The sequence below is a fragment of the Geotrypetes seraphini genome, chromosome 10, assembly GCF_902459505.1.
Source record: "Geotrypetes seraphini chromosome 10, aGeoSer1.1, whole genome shotgun sequence".
Classification (NCBI taxonomy): domain Eukaryota; kingdom Metazoa; phylum Chordata; class Amphibia; order Gymnophiona; family Dermophiidae; genus Geotrypetes; species Geotrypetes seraphini.
The window spans coordinates 129,163,536-129,188,722 of NC_047093.1; the positions used below are offsets into that span (position 1 = coordinate 129,163,536).

Consider the following 25,187-nt stretch of genomic DNA (forward strand, 5'->3'; position numbering starts at 1 on the left):
ATGCAACAAATTACCCAAAATTGGAAAGATTACACCAAATTAAATTACACATTCTGGTGGAATTCTGTTTGTCATATTTATAAAATGGAAAAAATAATAGCTTTACAACAGGGAAATCTTATTAATTTTAATAAAATTTGGCAACCATTGACAAACTATTCTAATGATTAAGATCTTAGCACAAGGATAAATAATTATACATGAATGGGGTGGGTTTTGAATAATTAATGAAATATATTTTATAAAAAGGGAATGGGATTTATATTATATATATTATTGTATAAGTGTTATCATATTATATTTTCAACATGATGTATTATTAATGATAATATTTCAGATATGTAATAATTAATTGTATATCATATTACTCAAATAATGTAAGAATGAAAAACTTATAAATAAAAATTTAAAAAAAAAAAAAAAAAAAAAAAAAAAGGTCAAAGGGGACAAAGTTTATCCTTCTCCTATTCCCGCAGGCTCAGTTTCAACACCACCCCCCTGTCCCTGTCACCTACCTGCAAACTCTGTCCCATCACTGCAGACTCTGTTCTCATTTGCATAAGCCTCAAACACTTATGATTTTATATTTAAATTGTTTTATTAAAATATAAAAAGGGACAATATTCTGTACAACTCAAATGGAAGGCTCTATTTCGATCTGGTTTTGGTGCAACCTTCCCAAAGATTCAGTTGCTTATGGTTTTATATTATCTGGGATGGCAATTGGATTGTTTTTCAGACATGTGTGTAGAACAGAACCTAAACGGTGTAGTGGATGAACAGGAAAATAAGTAAGTAAGCATGAGCAGATGGACCACTGGTCTGACCTAGCAGCGGCAATTCTTATGTTCTTAATCTTGAAAGGCTCCATTTGTGGGAGCTTTAAAATATATTTAAATTACAATGATGGATTCACCATACCCGTTTGCCTAGGGCCCAACAAAAGGGCCTTGAGCATAGTCATCCATCAGAGATTATCAGAAAAATTGGGATCATTACCCTAAGAACTGTGGAGAATGAAAGGGTTCTGATCACCGTCCTAGAACATCCCTGTTTCAATTGAACACAACTTGATACAAGAAAATGAGGCATACCAGTAAACAAGAAAAACAAGAATAGCATTGCTAATAGAAATGTAAGTGATCAGGAAGAGACAGTAAATCCTTTGCAAACAAGACTGTGAAAATGTCACAGAAAGATAAACATTCCCAAGCAAACTTTGCTAATCTATAAGCTGCATAAACAATGATTATAACCACAGGTGGGCCCGAGCGAGACCCCAGCAACTCAAGGGAGGTCCTCAGCTAGCAGGGATTAGAGATTCCCACCAGCTCAGGTATTTACCGTATATACTTTTATTTTTTTTAAACTTGAGCCTGAGAGTGGGGATGGTGATGGGAAGGAGGCAGAAAGGACATTTTTCCTTTAGGCCCATCCATAATCTGTTATCTAGCTTTGCTACTGTTCCTATATATTTTTTTCCATCTAGAAGGGAGCTCTTTGGCTCAATTAAGGTGAGCATTAGTTCTAAAATTTGAGAGCTTGAGATCACAACTAAATATACCCAAGCTTAGGAACAAGATTCATTACCATGGAGGTATGTGTAAAAATTAACTCATCTGAAGACACTGTTCCTCTCCCCCCTCCCCCCCCCCAAGAGAGACAGAAAGAAAAAAAAGTTAGTGAACCCTTAGGATGTTCTGTAACACAATTTATACTCAAACGAGATTAGATCCTAGTCTAACCTTGATAGGAGGCAGATAACTCCACTGACTAAATTATTCAAACGAAAGGGTGCTATCTTTATGTATTGTGAAGTCTGTCAGATCAGTAGATACCACCAAAGCCACTTTTGGAAAAACAATGGCTGTAAAGTGCTGTGATAAATCACAATTGTCTTTGAAAAGAGTCTAGTTTACTTTTGCTTTTAAACATTTCCCTGAGATTTTTTTCCCCAATGACAATGAAGTCAGCAAAAGTAAGAGAGAGGATATAAGCCAGCTCACATGATTTTCGAAGAAAAGAAAAAAAAATTGCTCCATTGGAAAGAATGGAAGTTTTATAGGCAGAGTACAAGTATTAAAAATAAAGGAGCCTTCTCAATTTTCTCCTGCTCAGAGCTAGAATATATTTGTAAAGAGGGAAGTAAACCATATATCTAGGGTGGGTGACTAACCCTTTGTGAAAGGTACTAGAGGTAGAACAGAGCCCAATAAGGGAACATTTAAATTAGGGCATCACCACCACTTATGCACTCTAAGGTCCCCTTTCACAAAACTCTAGTAGCAATGATGCCCCAGTAAATGAACCAAAGCCCATCGGAATTGAATGAGCTTTGGTGCATTTACCATGGCAGCGTTGTTACTGTACCTTTGTAATAGGGGCCCTAAATTTCTCTTCAGGTCATATCAAATATATTTTTATGCCTTTTGACACAGGAAAATACTTTAATTATTCACAAAAATTTAGCTGTTAACCACTGTTCCCATCTACTGGAAACCCAAACTTCTGAAGGTGAATCAAGCTTAAAATAGGTTAAATTAGTTAAAATTAAAAGGCACCTATAGATGGATTCACCTTTATTTCTGGATTAGGAAGACACACACACACCAATTACATTACATTATACATGTAGAAATATTGTCCTACAAGTAGCTTGGACAGACAGCAGTGCTGCATTCCTGCATTCTGCCATGTGCTAACTTAAGGGAAGATTCTCAAACCCCACTGTGCCTTTAACGACGGTCACTAAACCAGTTCCAGACGGTTTAGCATGGAAGCATTCAACCGGCCAATTCTCAAAAGGGCTCACTGCGGTCTTTTCCGAGCTTCCTGGAAGGCTCAGACTCTGCCATGATTACAATGAGGTCATTAATATTTAAAGGAGCACTCCAAGAGATTCTCTATTACCGCCATGTGATTCCCTAACTTCGCTGTCCTATATTTGCAAGCAGAATTTTCCAGCAGGTTGAGCTGTTGTAGCCTGAGCACTGATTGACTCAGGCATTGACAGGAAAGTAAGGTTTGACAGCTCAGACCTGCCAGAAAATGTTGCCCCCATCCCCACCCCCGGCAGAAGGGATGCCCACTCCCTCCTGCGTGCCCTCATTGACCCCCTGCACCCCCCACCTTGTTGATGTACCATGGAGGGGCCTAAGGCTTTGATTGGCCCAGGTTGCTTAAGGCCCCTCTCGGGGAAGGGGTAGGTTGCTCTACGGCAGCGGCGGGAAGAATGATCTTTGATTTGGAATCTTTTAATTTTTTTTATTTGTGGGTTTATTCTGCACATATGCTGATTGCTATCACCAATGATCAGCACATGCAAATTTAGCGACTCTCTGCAAACCTATTTTACTGCGAACATTTGAGAATCTTCCCTTAAGAGCTGGTCAATGGTGAGGATATGTACATAGGACTGTTCACAACCCCATGGGAAAAAGTCTGTATAATCTCATCAGCAAAACTAAACTAGGATGCAGTTTCATGGAGTACAAGAGGACTGTGGTCAGAGACACAAGGAGCAAATTGTTTATATGAATACTAATATGAATGGGGCTTAACTATGATGATGGGAAGAACAGTTTAAAAATGTAAGGAAAAGAAAATTGAGGATGAGATACAGGGTTGAGTGTAGGATTAGGTAGGACCAGCATTTTGGGATCTGTTGAGAAACTTCTTGAGGGGACTAAAAGTTCCTTCTGATTTATAATGACCATTCTGTCATCAGAAGATTCCAATCTGCTAATAGGGAACAGTATCATGGTTGAGGATTTGGGGGGAGGAACAATAAGGCATTTATGAGAGAAAGGATGTTTTGGTTTAGTCTTAGTGTTGTTTCTATATGAGGGTGGTATATTATCATATAGCAACTATTGGTGGATTTTATATCTGAATATGCTCTTTTTTATTATTAGTTCTCTGTCCTATTGGACTTTTTAGTGTTTACTTTTTTATTATTAAACAGATGATACAATTTCCACAAAAGCAAAAAAAACCCAAACTAAACAACACCAGGAAAGGCCAAAAACATACTGTCAAGGCAAAAATATTAATACAAACTCCTATGGTTCTCCTAAATCATATACCGTAGTTCTCAAGCTTCAGAAAAAGCATCAGGGTTTCACTCCCTTCATCCTAAAAAGATCTTGATTGGAATGAGTCTTACCAAGGTATGGTGCATTTTCTGCCATGCTGGGCTTCAGCTAAGCGTTCCAGTTTCAAGATACGTTCTGCTTGGATTTGGAAAAGGGTTTTGTGAGATGGAAGACCAACATCGTACAGTCCTTTAGGAAAGGAAACACCCAGTCTTGTGCCCTGTCCTCCTGCAAGGAGGACAACAGCTACCTTATTTTGTGAAATCTGTAAGAAACCTGGGAAAACACAAAACCCCAAACAGGTAGGTTACTTTTCAGTAAGTGTTCTGAATCACTTCTTCATATAGATTTTGATCTGCTAATTTCATCTATTGAGACAAAAATGCCCACTTTCAGGAAGTCCACATATTGCACAGATCTGTATTTTTAAAATTAAAATGGCCTACAATTGTATGTATATAGTTGGGATATGCACTGTTTTTTTTTTTACACAACAGAGAAATGTAACAAATAAGTGTTTTCTGTTCATTTTACTTCTAAAGAAATGAACTGACACTGGGCCCAAATTAACTGAAAAGCTGTGCCATTGTAGTCTATAGGGCAAAAAAAACAACTTCAGCCACTGATCACAAGATTTTGATAGAGATGTTACATTACATTATATTACCGACTTCTATTCCGCCTGTACCTTGCAGTTCTAAGCAGTTTACATCAAAAGATAACTGGACATTTCCAGGAAGAAGATTACAATTAATGGCGCCGATACATAATTTAATTTTGAGGAGAGGCTACAAAGTAGAAAAATGAGGAGAGCGTCAGAAGGAGCTGGAAATTTACGAGAAAGTTGCAGAGTGGATGCTACGATTAAATAATTCATCCTGCATTAGGTAAAAAAAAAAAAAAAAAAAAAGTTCTTTTCTATTTAGGCCAGCATTTATGAAACATTCTGCGACTATTACAACCACAAGAAGCAAATAGTGCCTAGTGGCCTGAGTCAGTGAGATTTATTTAGAGCCTGTCCAAGTCGCAATCCCAAATGCAGGTTTGGAAACCCCATGTTGCTCGTGACCCATTGTTTGGGAAGCTCTATATTAGGCTGTTCCACATGGGTGAAAATCTGCAGCTTATTTTCTACATCAGGCTCATCCAAGTTCAGATCCTAAGGGCCACAAATAGACCACGTTTTAAAGATCTCCCTAATGAATAGGCAAGAGCAAGATTTGCATGCCCACTACATCTATTGAAAACACATCTCATGCTTATTCAGTCCATGAGGGCTGCAAGTAGACAAAACTTTTCAAGATCTCCCTAATGAACTTGGACAAGCCTATTCTAGATCAATGGCTATCAAAGTGAGTTTCATACAAAGTTGAGATACATTAGGTGCAAAATTTGTTTAACCTTTTTGGGAAAGGCAGCCGAGCAGTTAAGCAAAACAAATGCTCTTAATTTGTTACTGCACATTAACGGCATGGCTGATGATGTGGAATACAGGAAGTACAACCGCAGTTCATGCACAGTTATAACCTCTGCATTAATTGCTCAGTGCAGTCCCTTTCAATTCAGCACTAATACCACATCCCCTTAATTGGAATGTATACATTGCTGCCTGCAAATTTCCACATGAAAAAAATAATTCTCCCCTGCTCCCTCTTCCTTAATTGTGTCAGATTTCGTTTTCAATCTATACAGATTTACACATTAGCTTCTTTGCTTCTGACTACCTACCCTTACCTCTTTTTTCCCTTCCCTTTCTATTAGTCCATCCCTATCATTTTTTTTTTTTTTAATTGACTAAATTGCTTAAATGTATTGATTAGCAGTATATCAAATAAATATGATCTATCTAGAAACATATTCCATAGTAATTGTGCATTGGCTGAGAAAGTACTTTGTTTTAAATCTACTACTGGATAGTTTCATGGAGTTTCCCGGTGTCCTGTAACTATTTTTAAAGGGTAAAAAAAGAAGTTTTCTTGCCCACAGTGCTCATGGTTTTGTAAGCTTCTATCATTTCCTTTTTCAGAAGTGTACATGGGAAGATCAGGCAAGTGAAAGTGTATGTGGAGGGCAGCAATCCAAGCAGGAAGCAATCCAGGAAGCTTTAGATTAAAGACTGTTGGAACCGTCTGGCAGAGTTCATTTATTTGTGGAAGACAAAAAAAGACAAGAAATGTTGTCTGACCAAGCGGTCCAAATAACTTATATAAATGAGATGGAAGATTAGAGCGCTTGACTCTATAAACTAAGGGACCTCTCAACTTAAGAGTGGGAAGACAAAAGACAGACATACCTGACACTTCTTAGAGGTTTCTCTTGCACACACCTTTTTCTGATAAAAGTGCTAACTTTTCCTTTCTGATCTAAATATGCTGCATTTTTTTTTTTTTTATTGCACGAATTTTATTAAAGTTTTAAACATCATGAATGAGATGGGTGGGGGAGGGGTCTTTTTATATGCATTTGACAATAATTGTTAGAATGTCAAGTGATTTGTATGAATTATCTGATTGAATATTGTATACTTCTTGCAAGAGTTAAAACTGAATAAAGAATTAAAAAAAAAAAACCCAAAACAAAACATGTGAAAAAAAAATCCACTTTTACAGTACATCGACATCGAAGATAATAATTACAATAAATACATTTAGCTTTATGTCATTTCGAATCAATCCCTCCTCCCGCCCTAATATCAAATATACCGTATTTTCATGCATATAACGCGCATACGTGTATAGCACGCAGGTCCAAACCATTTGTGTAAAAAAATTGATATAGCACGCACACGCGTATACCGCACATGCTGCTATAACCTCCTCCCGCCACTCCCGCTTACTCCCTCTTCTGGCCTGCGAACCGGCATCCTCCCCCCTGCTCGCGTCACCCCCCCATTCCCGCGATCCTACATCCTCCCCAGCACCGCAAAGACATCAGTCGCTTACCCGATTGGGCACCAGCACCAGCACCAATGCACAGGACGTGCCAGTGCCCGAAGATCCTCCCTCGTTGGGCTGGGCTGGGCGGTGCGAGGGAGATCCTCCCTCTTTCCTGTGCCGGGCTGGACTGGGCTTTGAGCATGCGCAAATGCTCAAAGCCCAGTCCAGCCCGGCACAGGGAAGAGGGAGGATCTCCCTCGCACCGCCCAGCCCAGCCCAACGAGGGAGGATCTTCGGGCACTGGCAGGGTACGTCCTGTGCATTGGTGCTGGTGCCCAATCGGGTAAGCGACCGATGTCTTTGCGGTGCTGGAGGGGATGTAGGATCGCGGGGGTGACGCCGGTTCGCAGGGGGGATGCCGGATCGCAGTGGAAAAAAAATTTGTATAACGCACATGGTTATACTCTGTTTGTAAAATCGTGTATAACGCGCATGTTATATGCGTGAAAATACAGTATATTTTGGAATCAAGTTCTCTTTATAGTGTTATATATTCAATAGGTTCAATTTCTTAATAACAGTCCAGGTTTGTAATGATTGTTGGTAATACCCTCTACGCTTAGCTGCATAAGTTTCCATCTTCCCTATCATTAAAAATTTCATTCTCCATTCATAGTCATCTGGTACCAGGGGTTGTTTCCAATAAGCAGCTATAAGACATCTAATCGCTGCTAACCCTATACGTAATAAACGTATTTGCCATTTAGTCTAACAGATAGTAGACAACCCTAGTAGGCAACATTGGAGAGTATTGTGAACCGAAACCCCCAATAGTTGGAACAAAAAATTCACTAATATGCTACATTTATTATTCAGATAGAAAGGTACAACTAGCACCACCTGTTTAAAAATCTACAGGCTCAAAATTGTGTCATTTCATACATCATGCCAAATACGTATATCGACTAGCTTTGGAAACCAATATTTTGGTCTATGTAGGTTCAAATTTCCTGGAGGCGACAAAAAAGCAAAGAGGGAACAATCTCCACAGATCAGATGGTCGTAGAGGCACAACAGCAGAGATGACCATAGAGCAGTGTGCAACCAGAATGTCCAGAAATAATGTTAGTCTCACAATCGTGTTGTGATCAATGGACAGAAATGTAAAGGTTAGCAAGTATGATATTAGTTACTATTGCAAGGATAAAGTAGTACGGTCCTCTCTAAAAGGTAATAAAGACATACCTAAAAAATGAAGGCAAAACCTTCATTGGACTGATATAATTTTTACTAGTTTTCTAAAGGTTAACACTTCCTTCCTCAGGTCACAACAGCATGAACGAAAGACACCATCACTAGAACCCCCCCTCCAAAAAAATAAAAAATTGTTTTCCGAAGACAGGATACATATATGTGGGTGATGTCATCCAATGGAGGACATGCAAAAATGCCTTCCAGCTTGTTTACGACTACTTTTTTTTAGAATGTTGCACTATGCATACATATGTCTTCCCTCTTGCTGGTTGAGTTTTTAGCTTGTAGCAAGTAGTAAAACTTTTCAATTTGACTTGCTTTTCCCACCCAATCAGGCTTTTTTTCAAACGTCCTAGCAGGTTTATTTTGTAGCTTCTTCACCCACCCCAACCCCCTCTTCATCCCCACGTTGGCAAGTGGTGTAAACAAAATAAACAAAAAAGACTCTCTTATGTCCCAGCTCGTGCTCGCCAACACCAGCTCTGGCAGGATACACATTTCAAATCTGACATATTGTAATCATAAAATAGAAAATAAATCATTTTTTTCTACCTTCTGTTGTCTGGTCATTTTATTATTCAAATCATGTTGGTCCCAGGCTCTAGTTTCTGTTTGTCTTCCGTTAACTCGCTCACCAGGGTCTCCTGCCCATTTGATGTTTTCTTCTTTCTCCATGCTCACCATCCATCCATTCTGAGAATTCACATATGTTGCATACATTTCAATCTGGTTTCAGGAAATTTAATTAAAGATGCTAATATTGTCTCTGTGGCACAAATGATTGTTATACTTCTTTAGATTAGGGTAAAATGGTACTGTTAATATCTCTAGATTTTACTGCAGCTTTTGACTTAGTAAGTCACTCTCTCTTGTTATCCCGACTTGAATCTTTAGGTTTATCTGGCACTGTCCTTAAATGGTTTGAATCTTTCTTAAAGGACAGATCGTTTATAGAGTTTCATTTTCATCTTCAATTTCTCTTTCTAGTAAGCTTACTAGTGGTGTACCTCAAGAGTTGGTACTTTCCCCATTATTTAACATTTTTCCAAGTCCCTTGGCGGCTAGAATTCAAGAATTCCAAATTTAAGAGCTATTTTTATGCTGATATCTTATTAGTGACTCCCCAAAGATTGAATAGCCTTGATTTAGTACCCTTACAGTCCTGTCTAGACATGGTTGATAAGTGGACTATAGACAATAAGCTTGTCTTGAATACTCAAAAAAACCCCAAACTAACGAGATTTGGATTACAGATATTTCTAGCTCGCCTATTATAGCACCCACACATCACAATCAGCCAATTAAACTTTTGGAAAATATGAGATATTTGGGTGAACAATTAGATGTTTCTCTATCGTTCAAATTCCAATTAACTTCTGTTGTTAGGTCCTGCTTTGCATCGTTACGCCAAATTCAATTGATATTTCCTTAAATAGACAGATTCAGAATCTTGGAGAGAGCGAGACCAGAAGGCTTTGAGCATGCGCAAATGCTCAAAGCCCAGACCAGCCCAGCACAGGAAAGAGGGAGGATCTCCCTCGCACCGCCCAGCCCAGCCCAGGCGAAGGAGGATCTTCGGGCACTGGCACGTCCTATGCATTGGTGCTGGTGCCGGTGCTCAATCGGGTAAGCGATGTCTTTGCGGTGCTGGGGGGATGTAGGATCGTGGGGGAGGGAGGGTGACGGTTCGCAGGCCAGAAGAGGGAGTAAGCGGGGGTGGCGGGAGGAGGTTATAGCAGCATGCGCAGTATACGCGTGTGCGTGCTATATAGATTTTTTTTACAGCAATGCTTTGTTCCCGTGCGCTATACGCATATGCGTGTTATACACGTATGCGCGTTATATGCGTGAAAATACGGTAATATCAAACTGTAATATAGATCGAATTCAGGTTGTCACTCTTGATAAAGATAATAACAATTCAGTGCTAGTAGGCGTCTAAGTGTGATAAGTGCCTATTGCAGAGAGAAGCCAATCTTTTTAGACACCGTTCATAGAATTTCCCCCAAGTTCTTTTCTTGTGGGCCTGGAGTCCAAAATTTTCCCTATCCTTCCAATGTTTCCATTTTCTGTCTTCAAACTCAAATCTGCATGTTAGCAAAATGTCAAGACTTTAGTCTTGTTGGAAGAAAACTGATCCATACAATGAATGCAAGTGTTCTTCCAAACTCTTACAAGTCAGCAGGCAGTCCAAGATAGCAAGATTACTCAGGCAAGAACTAACTAATTTTAGTGCTCACTACTAAATTCAAGAATTTTTTTTTTTTTCAAATTCTTTATTCATTTTTCATCTTGCAAAAAGTGTACAATATTACATCATTTAAATTTAAATACATCACTTGAATTTCTTTCTATTATTATCTTAAATACAATTTGTAGAAAGAGAAAGAGAGGGGAAGAGGGATCAAGACAAAAGGAAGGGGGGGGTTAATTCAAGAAATTTTTAAAGACTGTCGTAACCTTTTGTTATCTTGCCTCCACAATTAATGTGGAACACATCCGATCCTTACCTTCGTTCTCCCAGTTCTGGAGCTGATCTCTGTCCCTGGTGACGCTGCCCACCACCAACTTAGGCACTGCCTCCATTCGAGCATCCAGCTTTTCCTGGCTGGAAGAGTGGTTGAAGCCTGCCATGGCCCTCTGAAAGAACTTGTTGAGTTCCTTGAATTCCATGGCGTGGAGCTCCTGGAACAGTGCCAACTGCTCTTCTTCCCGGAGTTCATTCCAGTACTGCAAAAGATGGCTCTGTCCAGCTTCAGAGAGCCTCCGATGAAGCTGGCTTACATTCATGTTATGTCCTGGTCAGGCAGAGATTACAATTTACACGGAGATCAGAAGAGCTGCAGGAAGGGAAGAATTTAGACTTTAGTACAAACAGAACCTTTGACCAGTTCTGTGACTTTCATGAGGAGCTCCAAGATTTATCACAGACAATATATTTAATAGTAGCCTGAGCAGCTGCATATGAATCCACCTGGACTTTTAAAAACAACTAACATAATAGTTTTCAGAATTAAGACAGAACCCAAAGCACTCCTTTTTGAGCATGCAACTAGAAAACAGATCTCAAAAGGAGATCATTTTGTGCCCAATAAAAGAAATCTTTCATGATTCATATTCTCTCTCTTCTTTTTGTAACTGTTTATTTTGATTAAAATGGAAAGCACAAAATACAGAGCAGTGCATTCATAAGTCAACACCAATGGCAAGAAATACAAACACAACATACAGCATAAAAATGAAAACAGAGCTGTACCGAAAAACAAACAATCTTAGAAATCAGAACCCCCATACCCACTGCATCCTTCTCTCCCCCCAAACCACCCAGCGCATATACACACAAAGAAACAGGTCACACCCCATAAATGGTCATCGGAACGAACCCATATAAATTTCAGCTTCCAAGTATGCAGTCCAAAGCAACTCAAACTGTTTCCAATTATGAGACATTAGAGCAGAAAGTCTAACGTTCACAAACTCACCCCAACTGTAGGCATACCAAGTCCAATATGGGCAAGTGTGATTGTCTCCAATATTTGAGAACTACCATCCTAGCTGCTATAAATGTTAACATAATGAATTTTTTCCTTATATGCCTTGACAGTCCCTCTACAACTCCCAGTAATGCTGTTTCCATGCGTACAGGGATCTGTTCATGTAGTATTATTATTAGTACCGCACTTATATATAGCAAACACCTCTATCCAAAAGCCCTGTAAACTAGAACAGCTCCACCACAACCTTGCATCCCCCCTTTTACATAAATTTCACTACCACCACCGGGGTCAAATGCCATCGGACTAGCATTTTCTACTAGAGTAGGTGCATATGTAACATGATGCATTCTCAATGCTATACATTCCCACCATTCCCCCCAAATCCCCCTCCCAAGCTTGCATATAACTAGTTTTCTGAGAACCATCTGCTACTAGTGCCCTCTGAACAGGAATTCCCAACATCATTTCAAATTGAGATTTAGAGATCTGTCCCGTAAACCATGATTCATATTCTAAAGACTATATTTGGGTGATAATCACAGCTATTTCTATAATACATAATACATATACACTATTTCACCATGCCAAATAAGTCAAAATATCTTTGCTTTCCCCCCCCCCAAAAAAATTAGAAATTCCCTTTCAAAGCAGCAAGCGTTCCAATACCAAACTCAGACAGCAAGCCACTTTTATCATCCCTTTACTTTTAGCAAAAGTAGTAAATCCATTTCTAATCATCTTATTTCCTCAGATCACTCTTTTTTTTAAGGGGGGGGGGGATTTCCACACCAATTTCTCAGTTACCATATTTTTCGCTCAATAAGACACACCTCACCATACGACGCACCCACCTGTAGAGGAGGAAAAAAACCAAGAAAATTTTTTTTCAACCAAATGGTGTGCCCTGTACTCTGTCCCCCCTCTGGTGGTCTAGTGGTAGGCCGGGGCAGGATACAGGGCATGTCTAATGGTACACATACGTAGTGGCAGCCAGCCCGCCCCAAGCCAGCCAGCCCTCCCAGCCTCCTCTGTACCTTTTTAAATCATCCCCCCAGTACTTTTAGATACCCCCCCCCAGTATTTTTAAATCATCCCCCGTACCTAGTGGTCCAGCGTGTATCCCTCCCTCGCTAGCGGCACACAGCTCAGGAGCGTGGACATCAGCAGCAAGCTTTCCGCGCTCCCGCTTGCGTCCGCACTGTTTTCTAAATGGCTTCGTCAGTGACGACGATGGAGGAGGATGAGGCAGCAGAGGGTGGGTAGCTGTTTTAAAAGGTGCAGCTACGGTGGCAGCAGCGATGACAGTGGGCAGGTAAGTGGTTGGGTGGGTGTTTTAAAAGGTATGGCAGCAGGGCGCTTTAAAATGGTGCGGCGGCAAGTAGGTGTTTAAAACAGTGTGGTGGCGGGGTTTGGGGGGAGCATCAAAAATTTACCTTCGCTGCATAAGATGCATGGAGATTTCCACCTACTTTTGGGTGGAAAAAAGTGCGTCTTATGGAGCACAAAATACGGTAACTTCTAGTTATTGTCTATTTTTTTCCATTCTGAGGAGTACAGATTCTAGAGCAGGGGTGAGCAACTCCGGTCCTCGAGAGCCAGAATCCAGTCGGGTTTTCAGGATTTCCCCCAATGACTATGCATTGAAAGCAGTGCATGCAAATAGATCTCATGCATATTCATTGGGGAAATCCTGAAAACCCGTCTGGATTCTGGCCCTCGAGGACCGGAGTTGCCCACCCCTGTTCTAGAGTCAAGTAAACCAACATCCTGTATTTTTGACACAAACTTATTCGTCAAACAGAATTTAAAATAAATCCTTTCCCCAAAATGATTGCAATTCCTAGACTTTTTGCCCATTGCCCTCAATCGGACAGTGGTCAGGTAAGCTTGTAGGTTCAACTTGTATTGTTGGTCAGACACCCCCTGTTGGTGTTACAGCAACATTACTAAATAATGTTGCTATATCAAGAACAAACTGCTTATCTTTAATACACCAGAAACAACTCCCCTCTAACCATTCTCTTCCTAGAATGTATTCACAGAAAACATTAAGAATAGGAAAGCTCACTGTACAAGGAGTTAATTCTGTAAAAGGTCACAAAAAGTCAGGTGCCTAAATACTGCACGTTATATGCATATTCTATAAAGGCAATTGTAAGGGTAATTTCCATTATATAATACTTAAACATGTCAATGGCTGGTAAATTCTCTTGCCTAAATGCTAGCAGTTATGCACACAATTAAAAGCATTTTACCACACAATTGCTAGACACACCCATGACCTGTCCATGTCCATACCCCCTTGTAGTTATACAATAGAGCAGTGTTTTTCAACCTTTTTTGGGCAAAGGCACACTTGTTTCATGAAAAAAATCACGAGGCACACCACCATTAGAAAATGTTAAAAAATTTAACTCTGTGCCTATATTGACTATATATAAAGTAATTCTCTTGAATAGGAATCAAATAAACACAAAGAAAGTATTTTATAATTACTTTATTATGAAATAAAAATTATAAAATACTTTATTCAGTGCGAAACCTGGGCCTGTTTGGCTGAACACAAAGCTGATATTCTGGCTGGAATCGAAGAAAGACACACACGTAGCTCTTCGTCAACAGCTCTCAGTCTCTCTCTGTATTTGGTTTTTATAGCATACAAAAATAGACAAATATATCCTCCATCCTTTTTATTAAACCACAATAGCAGTTTTTAGCGCAGGGAGCTGCGCTGAATGCCCAGCGCTGCTCTTGACGCTCATAGGCTCCCTGCGCTTAAAACCACTATTGCGGTTTAGTAAAAGGTGACCATATTGTAAAATATAGACAGCAGATATAAATTCAGAACTGTGCATAGTAAGTGAAGGGAAGTTTTCATCTCTGGAAATTTACCCAGTTAACTATTAAGTTATTTGGGCAAATTCATTTGAAAACTGTGGTAATACTGCCTCCACTTTGCTAAATTTAAAATAAAATCATTTTTCCTACCTTGTCTGGTGATTTCTGGTTGCACTTTCTTCTTCTAACTGTGCATCCAATCTTTCTTCCCTTCTATCAGCCTGTATGCTTTCTCTCCTCCACACCTCATTCCCTCCCCCAACTTTTTCTTCCTCTCTCCCTGACCTTTCTTTCTTTTTTTCTGTTTCTCTTCTTTCCTTCTGTTTCCCTGCCTGCCCCCTTTCTTTCTTTCTCCCTGCCGTTCCCCAAGCCACTGCCACTGCCGCTGCCATCGGGGAACAGGACCCACCAATGGATAACAGGCCCCAAAGCCGACGCCGACGCATGCTCTCCCTGACGTCAATTCTACAATCGGAGAGGAAGTTCCGCCCAGCCAGGCAGCGATTGGCTGGCCCGAACTTCCTCTCCGACTGTAGAATTGACGTCGGGGAGAAGAAGACTTATCGGCTCCATAGATTAGATCGCCAAGACAAAGTGAGTCCTGGGTGATCGACTCACTTTGCCTTGGCGAGCTACTGGCGCCCCTGCCTCGGGCCCCCTGTCAGCTCCGGGCCCGGCGGCCCTGCGGCACACCAGGCAACATCTCGCGGCACACTAGTGTGCCGCGGAACAGCGGTTGAAAAACACTGCAATAGAGCACATTATTGATATGCGCAACTGCTGTTTTTCTCCATTTAGACACCCATCTGCTTTTTCAGCACAGAAAGTTAAGCACCTAAATCAATGCCTAACTTATGGAGCTCTATATAGAATTAAGGGAGAAATGTTTAACAAAGCTGTAGTACTGTACGTCCAAGAATTAGGAAAATGAATCCATCTTCAGCTTTTGGGTTTGCAGAATCTATGTGTGTGAGCCTTTGCACGTAATTTCCTTTTGTGCTAAAACCGTTCTGCGTAGAGCAGCCATTCATAGCAGAGAACACTGTGCAAAGTTCATATTAGCCTCCTACACTTTTGTAATACTGACCTCCAACTGTAACTATTTCAGTTACCTTACAATAAAAAAGTGCAATGATGTGTACTCCATTTATCAAAGCACAAACTGCCATAAAAACAACTACCGACGACGAGCCATTTTCCTACCCAGTAGTGCAAAGTACACTGAAAGCCGTAAATGTAGGACCTGATGTACTAATGTTTTCCTCAGAATAATAAAATGAACCAATATTAAGCCCTACTTCCCTAACCAGTTGGGAGGGGGGAAGACATTTATGTCATTTACAGTACAGTGGTGCCTCACACAACGAACTTAATTCGTTCCAGGAGCAAGTTTGTTATGCGAAAAGTTCGTTATGTGAAACGCGTTTTCCCATAACAATACATGTTAAAAAAAATAATTCGTTCTGTAGCATAAAATATGCTAAGATGACATAAAAAAAGATAAATTTTTTGTTATTATTTTTATTTAGATACATCTAAAAACATAATTGTTTTTTAAAACAACACACATTTTTTAAATTTAAAGACAGACTAAGTAGAGTCTAATTTTACAGTGAGAGAGGGCAGTCTCAGCGGCAAAAACTGGGACTTAACTGTTCATTTTTTTTTTTCTAGCATCGGGGAAGCGGCGAGAGTAGCTCCGCCCCCCCCAACGCATCAGCAGTAGGCGCCGGGCCCCTGCGAGCCGACGGTCCGCCACTGCACAGGGAGCCAGGCGGAGAGAGGGCAGTTAAGCGCAGTGCCTGCGCGGAAGGATGCAGCTCGGGCGACTTCGTTGTGTGAAACGAAGTTCGTTGTAGGAAGCAAGACCTGAAGTTCGTTGTGCGCAGCGTTCGCTGTGCGAGGCGTTTGTTATGCGAGGCACCACTGTACTTGCTATAACGCACATTTTTCAGAAATTCTTACATGAGACAGAGAGAGAGAATCTTTCAAGATCACTCAAACATTAACCAGACTGTCATCTACCAGGTAGTGCAAATATATTCCCTATCCATTTACTATTTGATTGAATTATACTGTAGAAAGGAAAACTTTTTTGTGTAATGGGGTTCTAAAGTGTCCCCCCTAAATAGAAACTGTTGACAGGCGTTTCTACACCAAGGAATAATAGTGTAAGATCTTTGGGTCTGTCCTAAAGACTTCTCTAAGAAGTTTGAGATTTCATGTTTAAATGTGTTATCAAGCTCCTGACCAAAAACGAGAACTGGCCTCTTGATTAACACAGAACATTTGGCTGGATTTTTAAAGAGGTCTTGGAGAAGATACATTTCTCTACATTCAGGGATGGCATTTCACAGTGTCAGCTTATTTACCCTTCAAAATATTTCAGTAAGCTTCTGCTTTTCGGCGTCTTGATCCCTCTTCCCCTCTCTTTCTACAAATTGTATTGCTGCCCTTTTCCATCTCGTATCGGTAAGTTACTGTTTGCAATTTGTTTTAATATTATGTAAAACCGCTTTAAATTTTTAATAAGGCGGCATGTTAAATTTTTAAATACTGTATAACTGGATATGACTTCTCAGTATACAAATAAGCAACATATATGTCTGGCTTATAAAGTAAGTAAAGTGTTCGCATGCACTCAGAATTGCGAAATCTGACTAAGAGCGTTAGCTCCTATAGCCAAACCCACCGCCCCATCACTGTGTATGACTTATTTTGGGTTTTTTCCCAATTCTTTATTCACATTTTTTCATCTTACACCAAGTGAACAATATTACATCAATTAATTCATATACATCACTTGAAAATTCTTTCCTATTATTATTTCAATATGCATTTTAATCCCCCCATAGTCCAGGGGTCTCAAAGTCCCTCCTTGAGGGCCACAATCCAGTCGGGTTTTCAGGATTTCCCCAATGAAGATGCACTGCTTTCAATGCATATTCATTGGGGAAATCCTGAAAATCCGACTGGATTGCGGCCCTCAAGGAGGGACTTTGAGATCCCTGGTATACAACCACACTCAAAGCGGTTTACAGCAGGGGTCTCAAAGTCCCTCCTCAAGGACCGCAATCCAGTCGGGTTTTCAGGATTTCCCCAATGAATATGCATGAGATCTATGTGCATGCACTGCTTTCAATGCATAGTCATTGGGGAAATCCTGAAAACCCGACTGGATTGCGGCCCTCGAGGAGGGACTTTGAGATCCCTGCTCTAGACTAGACAAACTAAAACAATTTCAACAATTGTCTAAGAACTTGTTCACTAAGAGAAAGTATGCGGCTAGAGCAGGAGTGGGCAAGTCCGGTCCTCGAGGGCCAGAATCCAGTTGGGTTTTCAAGATTTCCCCAATGAATATGCATTGAAAGCAGTGCATGCAAATAGATCTCGTGCATATTCATTGGGGAAATCCTGAAAACCCGACTGGATTGCAGCCCTCAAGGAGGGACTTTCAGAAAACCCAACTGGATTGCGGCCCTCAAGGAGGGACTTTCAGATCCCTGCCCCATACACCTCCCTTTCCATAAATATAAATCGAACATATCATACATGCAATGTGTTCAAAATAATAATTAAACCAATAATATAGCAATATATCCCCCCCTTCCCCACTATTATAATTATACTTTTAGTGTAAAAAGGTGTTATCAATGTTATCAATGGTCCCCAAATTTTTTTGAAAATTATTATAATTTCTTTTTTTGTGTGGCAATTGTCCTTTCCATGACTTATTTTGAAAAAGGACCTACTGTTCAAATGCTGAACTACAAAAGAGAGAAAGAAATTCCCACTTGGCTTTCAGCTGTCAGCAGGTCCCGACCTGAAACCGGCATTAGAACCTATAGAACAGTGGTTCTTAACCTGGGTTCAGTCTCGCGGGTTCGGCGGAGGTCAAAACACACCTCCGACTCATATAGCGCTTCGGTCACGGTTCAACCATCTATCAGTTATTCAGTGATTTTGATCAAGACTGATCGTGGACTCGGTTTCTCGATCTATCAATCAACAGCAGAAGTCACACTGATTTGCAGTAAATTTCATTGGCACAAGAAGAAGTGATACGTTCTCCGTGATGGCGCCAAAATTGTGGAATTCACTGCCAGATTATATTAGAAATGAAAAAGATCTTACCTCTTTAAAAAAATTATTGAAAACTTTTTTGTTTCAAGACGCTTTTGATGTTTAATAGGCTTTTATTTTGGACCCTTCATATTTTGTTATAGATATTAACTCCATTAACCCCCCTCCCTCCCTTTCGGGTTTTTTTCTTCCTTTTTTGTAATTTCCAATATAAAATGAATTGTAACTTTTCCCCCCTTTCCCCCTTCATTCATGTCTGTCTTTAATCTGATTGCTAAAATGTTAGTTGAGTTATTTAATCTGTATGCTGTTTAATATGCGAGACCACAAACTGGTGGCTTTTTAAATTGTTCATGGCTTAGAAATTTGTATAAGCGATTCATCAAATGATTATTATTCGAAATATAGGAGAACTTTTTTTGTTTTCCAAAATTGATATTATTTTTTTCCCTCCCTGTATACCTATGTTTTGAAATTTGTAAAAGATCATATTTTCCAGAAAAGTTGTTAAGTTCATATTTTCATTATTAGTCCCTTGAATCTCATTAGGAGTGGAAACTTCTACTGGAAAACTCCTTGGAGGTTATAACGGAAAGGAAAACCCTGTTAATAACTCTCGCTTTGGAAAGTGATAGAGAATATATATTGCGTTTGTACTTTCGTCATATTAATGATCAGTTTTTAGGTTCTAATGTTCGAATATTTCCTGATATGTCTTTAAGATCCCAGAGGCGTAGGAAAGAATTCTTGGCATTAAGGCCAAGAGTCCTTGCCTTGGGGGCAAATTTTTTGTTGAAATTTCCTGTAAAATGTTTTGTCTCTTATCAGAATAAGAATTACTTGTTTTTTGAACCTAAACAACTAGTAGGATTTATAGAATCCAAAGAGCAAGCCGTGAATGGCTGTAGCACCGCAGATAATTGCGGCTTTCTAGGTTGGATAAAGATGGTTTCTATTGTTAATTTATTTTCTAAAAATCTCCCTTCAAAGATTGTGGACTAAATATATTGGAAGTATAAATGTATAACCAAAACACTGATTTAAGTGGAATTGGTTTATAAGTTTTCTTTTTAATAACTTCTGTTAATCTGAAATACAAGTAATGTATTGCTTGTTGTATTGACAAAATTGAATAAATAAATAATTAAAAAAAAAAATAAAAAAAATCATATTTTATTTTTCCAATAAAGAAGGGTTCGGTGAACACGCCTAGGAAACGGGTAGGGTTCAGGACCTCCAACAAGGTTAAGAACCACTGCTATAGAACTTTCCAGAAGGAAACCCCCCACTGTACGATATCAGCAACCAGATAAATCGATTCGCTGAAACCCGGCCATTGCAAAACACCAGAGCCCGTCACCCTCCGCCGCCAGCGCAGCCCAGTCCACGTGGCTCCTCAGGCGAGTCACCCCCGAAAGGTCCCTTCGCTCAGCCGCCGCGCTGCTCTCTCTCTCTGCTCGGCGGGGCTGAGACCCGGCGAAACTCAACTCACCTCACCGGCGCCGCCCCTTCGCCCTGACGAGAAGCCTCAACGCGTCCGAGGCGGCGGGGTTTTTTCTTTCCCCTCTTTTTAAAGCCCCGCGTCACACCCAGCCGGCGTGTGACACCCGCATTGGCTGTTCCCTCGGCTCGCGCGCGCAACCCCTCCTCCCCCTCTTCACGCGCCAGTCGAGTAACCGTTCCTTCTCGCCTTACCTTCCCGACTCGGCTCCGAGCTCCTCCGGGTCGCCAAAACGGCAGCCCGCCGCGGAGCTCTCCGCCCCGCCCCGGCCGGCGACCGGAAGCGATCAGGAGAGGCGGGGCTGTGCGCGGCGGCGCGTGGCACTGGCGGCCTCGCTTTCAGGTAGAGGCGGCCGAGTCTAACCTGAGTCGTTGGTCGCGCGGGCGAGACAGAAACGCCCCTCCCCTCCCCTCCCCTCCCCTCCCCTCCCCCCGCCTTTCTTTGGATGCCTATTCCCGCCCAACCAGCTGGCCCCCTCTTCCAAAATGGGCCTTCCCCCTACCTGTGGGAGGGGCCTTAAACAATCTGGACCAATCAGCCTCAAGCCCCTGGCCAGATGCACTGGGGAAGGGCCTAAGGCTCTGATTGGCCCAGCTTCTTTAAGGCTCTTCCTATGGGTGGGGCCTTGGGCTCCTTGCTTGGATGCATCTGGGGAGGGACCCAAGGCTCTGATTGGCCCAGATGCATAAGGCCCCTCCTATAGGAGGGACCTTAAACAACTTGGGCCAATCAGAGCCTCAGACCCCTTGGTGCATCCCAGGATGCATGGGGAGGGGAAGGCCTATTTTGGAAAAGGCGGGCCAGCTGGCCTGAGAGAGTAAGCATCCCTCTGGCCAGTCATCTAAAGAAAGGTAAGGGGGCGAGGGCAGGGGTTTTTGGAGGCACAGGGGGGGAGGGGGGTGTATCATAATGGCAAGAGAGTGTGGGCATCTCTCCCATTGCCGGGTCCGGGGGGGGGGGGGGCAGTGTTGCCTGGCGGCAAGAGAGGGTTACTAGCAGCTCAATTTTTTTGCCTTTATTCTGCCCATGTTTCCAATGCTATCACCAGCGATGGGCACATACAAATTTAGCAAATCTTCACTACTGTCCGCCAACCTTATTTGCTTGAGCGATTTTTTGAGAATGATTGGCATTTTTAAAATCGTTACAAGAACACCTATGACAGCATCTTGTTATTTAACAACAGTTTTTGAAAATTTGGCCCTAGTCTGGCATCTCTCTCTCTCTCCACTGACTAAGAATCTCTTTCTCCCTTCCCATCCCATCCCCTTTTTGTTCTTTATCACTCTCTCTACCATCCCACCCCCACCCTCTACTTGCTGGTCCAACATCCATGCTCACTCACTCCACCTACCACCTCTCTTGCTTGCACCCTGAAAATCCCTGCCCTACTCCCCATCGTCTGGGATCGCTCCCTCTTTCTATGGTCAAGCATCTCTTCCTTCTCACCTCCCTTTCTGACCTGGATTTACTTCTCACTCCTTTTCCCCTCTACTTACGGGTCCAGCATCCATGTCCCTTCCCCTCCCCTCCTCTCTCAGCAGGTCTAATATCCATATCCTCTTCGCTCCTCCACCCCCCCCCCCCCCCCCCACACACACACACTTGCAATGCAGCATCCATATCCCCTCGCTTCCTCTTCATGCAGGTCTAGCATCCATGCCTCATCCTCTCCTTCCCCCTCCATTTGCAGTACAGCATCCATGTCATCTCCCTTCTCCTTCTTCCCCTGCAGGTCCTACATCCATGTCCCTTCATCTCCCCCACCACTTGCAGTGAAGTATCCATGTCTTCTCTTCACATCCCTCCCTTCAGTACAGCATCTATGTCCCCTTCCCTCTCCAGGTCTAGCACCCATGTCCCCTCCTCTTCCCCCCCCATTTGCAGTCCAGGATCCATATTCCCTCCTCTCCCCCCCCCCCCATGGGCCTAGCATTCATGTTCCCTCCTTCAACTCCTTCAAATTGTGGCCCAGCATCCATGTCCCCATCCCCTTCCCTTGCGCGGATCTGGCCTCTCTGAATATGGCAGCTTTTAGGACGTATATCTGTCAGATTTGGTCTAGGACACAGTTCTTCAACCGCAGGTCCGCAGACCAATGCCGGTCCGCAGAAAATTCCTGCCGGTCCGCGCAGGGCCGGCGAGATCGACACCGTTAAGTTTCCTGCCCCGGTGGTGTTCGCGGAAATCTTCTGTTCGTCCAAGCCTCGGGCGATCAAGACAGGCTGCCGACGTCAGGCATTCCCTCTGTGAGTCTCGCCTATGCGGAAACAGGAAGTTGAAACAAAATAGGCAGGACTCAGAGAGGAAAGATCCTGACGTCGGCAGCCTGTCTTGATCGCTGCCCCTGCCGAGTTGCCGAAGAGGGCTGCGGGGAAAGTGTAGGTAGAAAGGAGATGGTCAGGGAGGGTCAGCAGTGTCTGTGCTGAGAGTTTGCCCACATGCAGGATGTGGCGGATAGGGGCCTCCGGCTCATCTTGGGCGGCAGGGCCTGTGGTGCAAAGCTGTTTTTGCCGGCTTGGGGGGGGGGTCGCGAATGTGCAGGGAGCCTTCAACAGTGGCTGTCTCCTCTCCTAGCAGCTCTGTACTTACCAGGGCAGTGATTCACTTCGGCAACTTCCCCTTTCCTCAGAGGCGGCAATGGACCCAAGGCTGCCTAAGGAAATCACTGCTGCAGGCAAGTACTGACAGCTGCTGGAAGGAGAGGAAGCCACTGTTGGAGGCTGGGAAGCTGCTGGATAAAGGGAGAACTGCTACTGCACCTGGAAGGAGGTAGAAGGAGAGATGCTGCTGGGAGGGGAAGAGGGAAAGGGATGGGAAGAGAGCTACTGTTGGATAGGGGGAGAAGGAAAAAAGGAAGGAAACAGCTGGCAGGGAGATTACAGGAGGGTAAAGGGGGTCAGGGTGGAATGGAGAGATCAGATGAGAGAAAGGGGAGAGAGAAGAATGAGAAAGTAGAGAGAGATTGATGCTGGAAAGGGGGTCAGCAGGGAAATGAGAGAGGGATAAAGATGCTAGATCTGGTGTAGGAGAGATAAAAATGAAGAAAGCAGTGAAGCTGGAATGAATGATGTTAAAAGGAGAGAGGTGGAAAGGAGAGAGGGGCATAGAAAGAAGTCAGATACATATGGAAGGGGGAGAGGGCAGACAGTGGATGGAACGGGCAGACGCTGGAAGGAAAAGAGTGAAAAGAAGATGAAAGCAGAGACCACAAAAGGTAGAAAAAAAATAATTTTATTTCTATTTTGTCATTACAATATATCAGATTTGAAATGTATATCCTGTTAGAGACATAACTGGGGACTGCAAAGCCTAACACTATTCCTGTCATGTGTTGACTGCAGTATTCTGTTAGCATGATATTTCTGTGTAGCATTCTGTAATAATTTGGCTTGTTCAGTTTTCTTGATAGTAGAGGGGATATATGTGAAGGGCAGGGGAGACAGGGGTTTTGTTGGTCCTTGCTCTGAATATTTATATTTATAAAATGACAATTGTACAGAATATTGTTTCTTTTTATACTTTAATAAAATACATTCAATATAAAATCATAACTGAGGGTTGTGCAGATGGGATCAGATGGTTTGTGGGGACCGAGCTTGCGGAGACGGAGCGGAAATGTGTTTTTTTTATTTCGGTCTTAGTAGTTTGCCGGTCCACAAAATAATTATTTTATTTCTGCCGGTCCACGGGTGTAAAAAGGTTGAAAAACACTGGTCTAGGACATAGCTGGGGCCTATGGAGGATAAAACTCACTTACTGGCCTGAAATCTCCAGCTTTGGGATGGTTACCTTTGCTGTCTCTGCTTCCCCTCCATTGGCAGCAAGAGACACATTAATAAGATGTCATTTCCTGCTGCAGAAGGACCAGTTTCACAATAAGTGCAAAATCTTAGAGCTCTTCCCATGAGATTGGTTCTATGGCAGCAAGACATGACATTTTCTTGAGGCTCTCTTGCTGGGGTCAGGGGGAACTGGAGATAGAGAAAGCTGTGGAATTGAAATGTGCAAGGAGGTGGAGTCTGGAGGTACATCCTAAATCTCTCAAAAATTAGGTCCCTTGGCAGCTCTGAGGATTGGGGGTTGTGAATCAGATAGAGATGCCGGAATGTGGGGGTGAGTTGAGAGAGAGCAAACCCGAGAATAATAATACTAACTTTATTTTTATATACCGCAATACCATAAACAGCTCAGAGCGGTTTACAGAGGAAGAGACTGTATACAGACAGTGATATTACAAAAAACTTTGCAAATTGTGGATTGGGTTGGTTTGGTTGTCGAGTGTCTACTTCCCCTGATTTGCATCTCATTGCACTTGGAAACATTAATATAAGTGGCGCCTTCTACCTCATTAACATCTTTGTTGTTGGGGTTGTCTTGGAGATAAGGAACAGGATCGGTCAGTAGATATCTCCAAGGAGAAAGCTCCCATTCTGTCCCATCTAGAACTATAGTTCAAGATAGGCCCTGTGCGTGCCCAGTAAATGGCATCAGAAGCCTAGAAAGCGTCTCCTAAACTCATGCAATTGTTCACAGCTGTATGCTCCCATGCTGGATCTTCAGCTTGTGGATACAGCTCTCAAGGTTCCATGCTTTCGAATGGAGGCCAGGCGTTCAGTCATTGCAGCAGTGGCCCCAGAAGAGTTTCTTGCCTCTCTGGATCTCACGGACACATATTTGCATATTTCTTTTATTCCAGCCCATCACAATTTTTTTTGCGATTTTCATATTCAGGACCAGCATTACCAATTCTCGGCTCTGCCTTTTGGGCTGGTGACAGCGCCCTGGACCTTCACCATGGTGATGATTGTCGTGGCGACTTACATGCAAAATAAAAAGGTCTCTAGGATTGCCTTTACTTGAGTTGTGGAAGGACCTGGGCTGGATTGTTAACTTCATGAAGAGCCATCTGACAGTCACGCAGTCGCCGGGATACCTGGGAGCTCTTTTCAACTTGGCTGCGGACCGTGTCTATCTGCCAGATGCCTGTGTGCCCAGTTTTCTCCCTTTCTTCAACAGCCAGCTCTGTCGGCATGGGATTATC

The 25,187-nt window shown here is 42.3% G+C and overlaps 1 protein-coding gene across 6 annotated transcripts in view; it reads right to left on the reverse strand.

Annotated features, from left to right (window-relative positions):
* The window catches only part of UAP1 (UDP-N-acetylglucosamine pyrophosphorylase 1), a 70,095-nt gene extending 49,398 nt beyond the window's left edge, over positions 1–20,697 (reverse strand). For 3 of the 6 annotated variants that reach the window (XR_004540877.1, XM_033960996.1, XM_033960992.1), the window contains exons 1-3: positions 20,338–20,548; positions 10,735–11,064; positions 4,166–4,370 (exon numbers count right to left, since the gene is read on the reverse strand). Coding sequence is in view for 5 of the 6 variants with exons in the window: in XM_033960996.1 (XP_033816887.1) it covers positions 4,166–4,370; positions 10,735–11,014 (485 nt within the window). In the remaining variant the exon portion in view is untranslated. Of the gene's footprint in view, positions 1–4,165; positions 4,371–10,734; positions 11,065–20,134; positions 20,275–20,337; positions 20,549–20,645 lie in introns of those variants that run through there. The other 3 variants (XM_033960995.1, XM_033960993.1, XM_033960994.1) reach the window with 3 other exon arrangements.
* Positions 20,698–25,187: the final 4,490 nt, after the last annotated feature.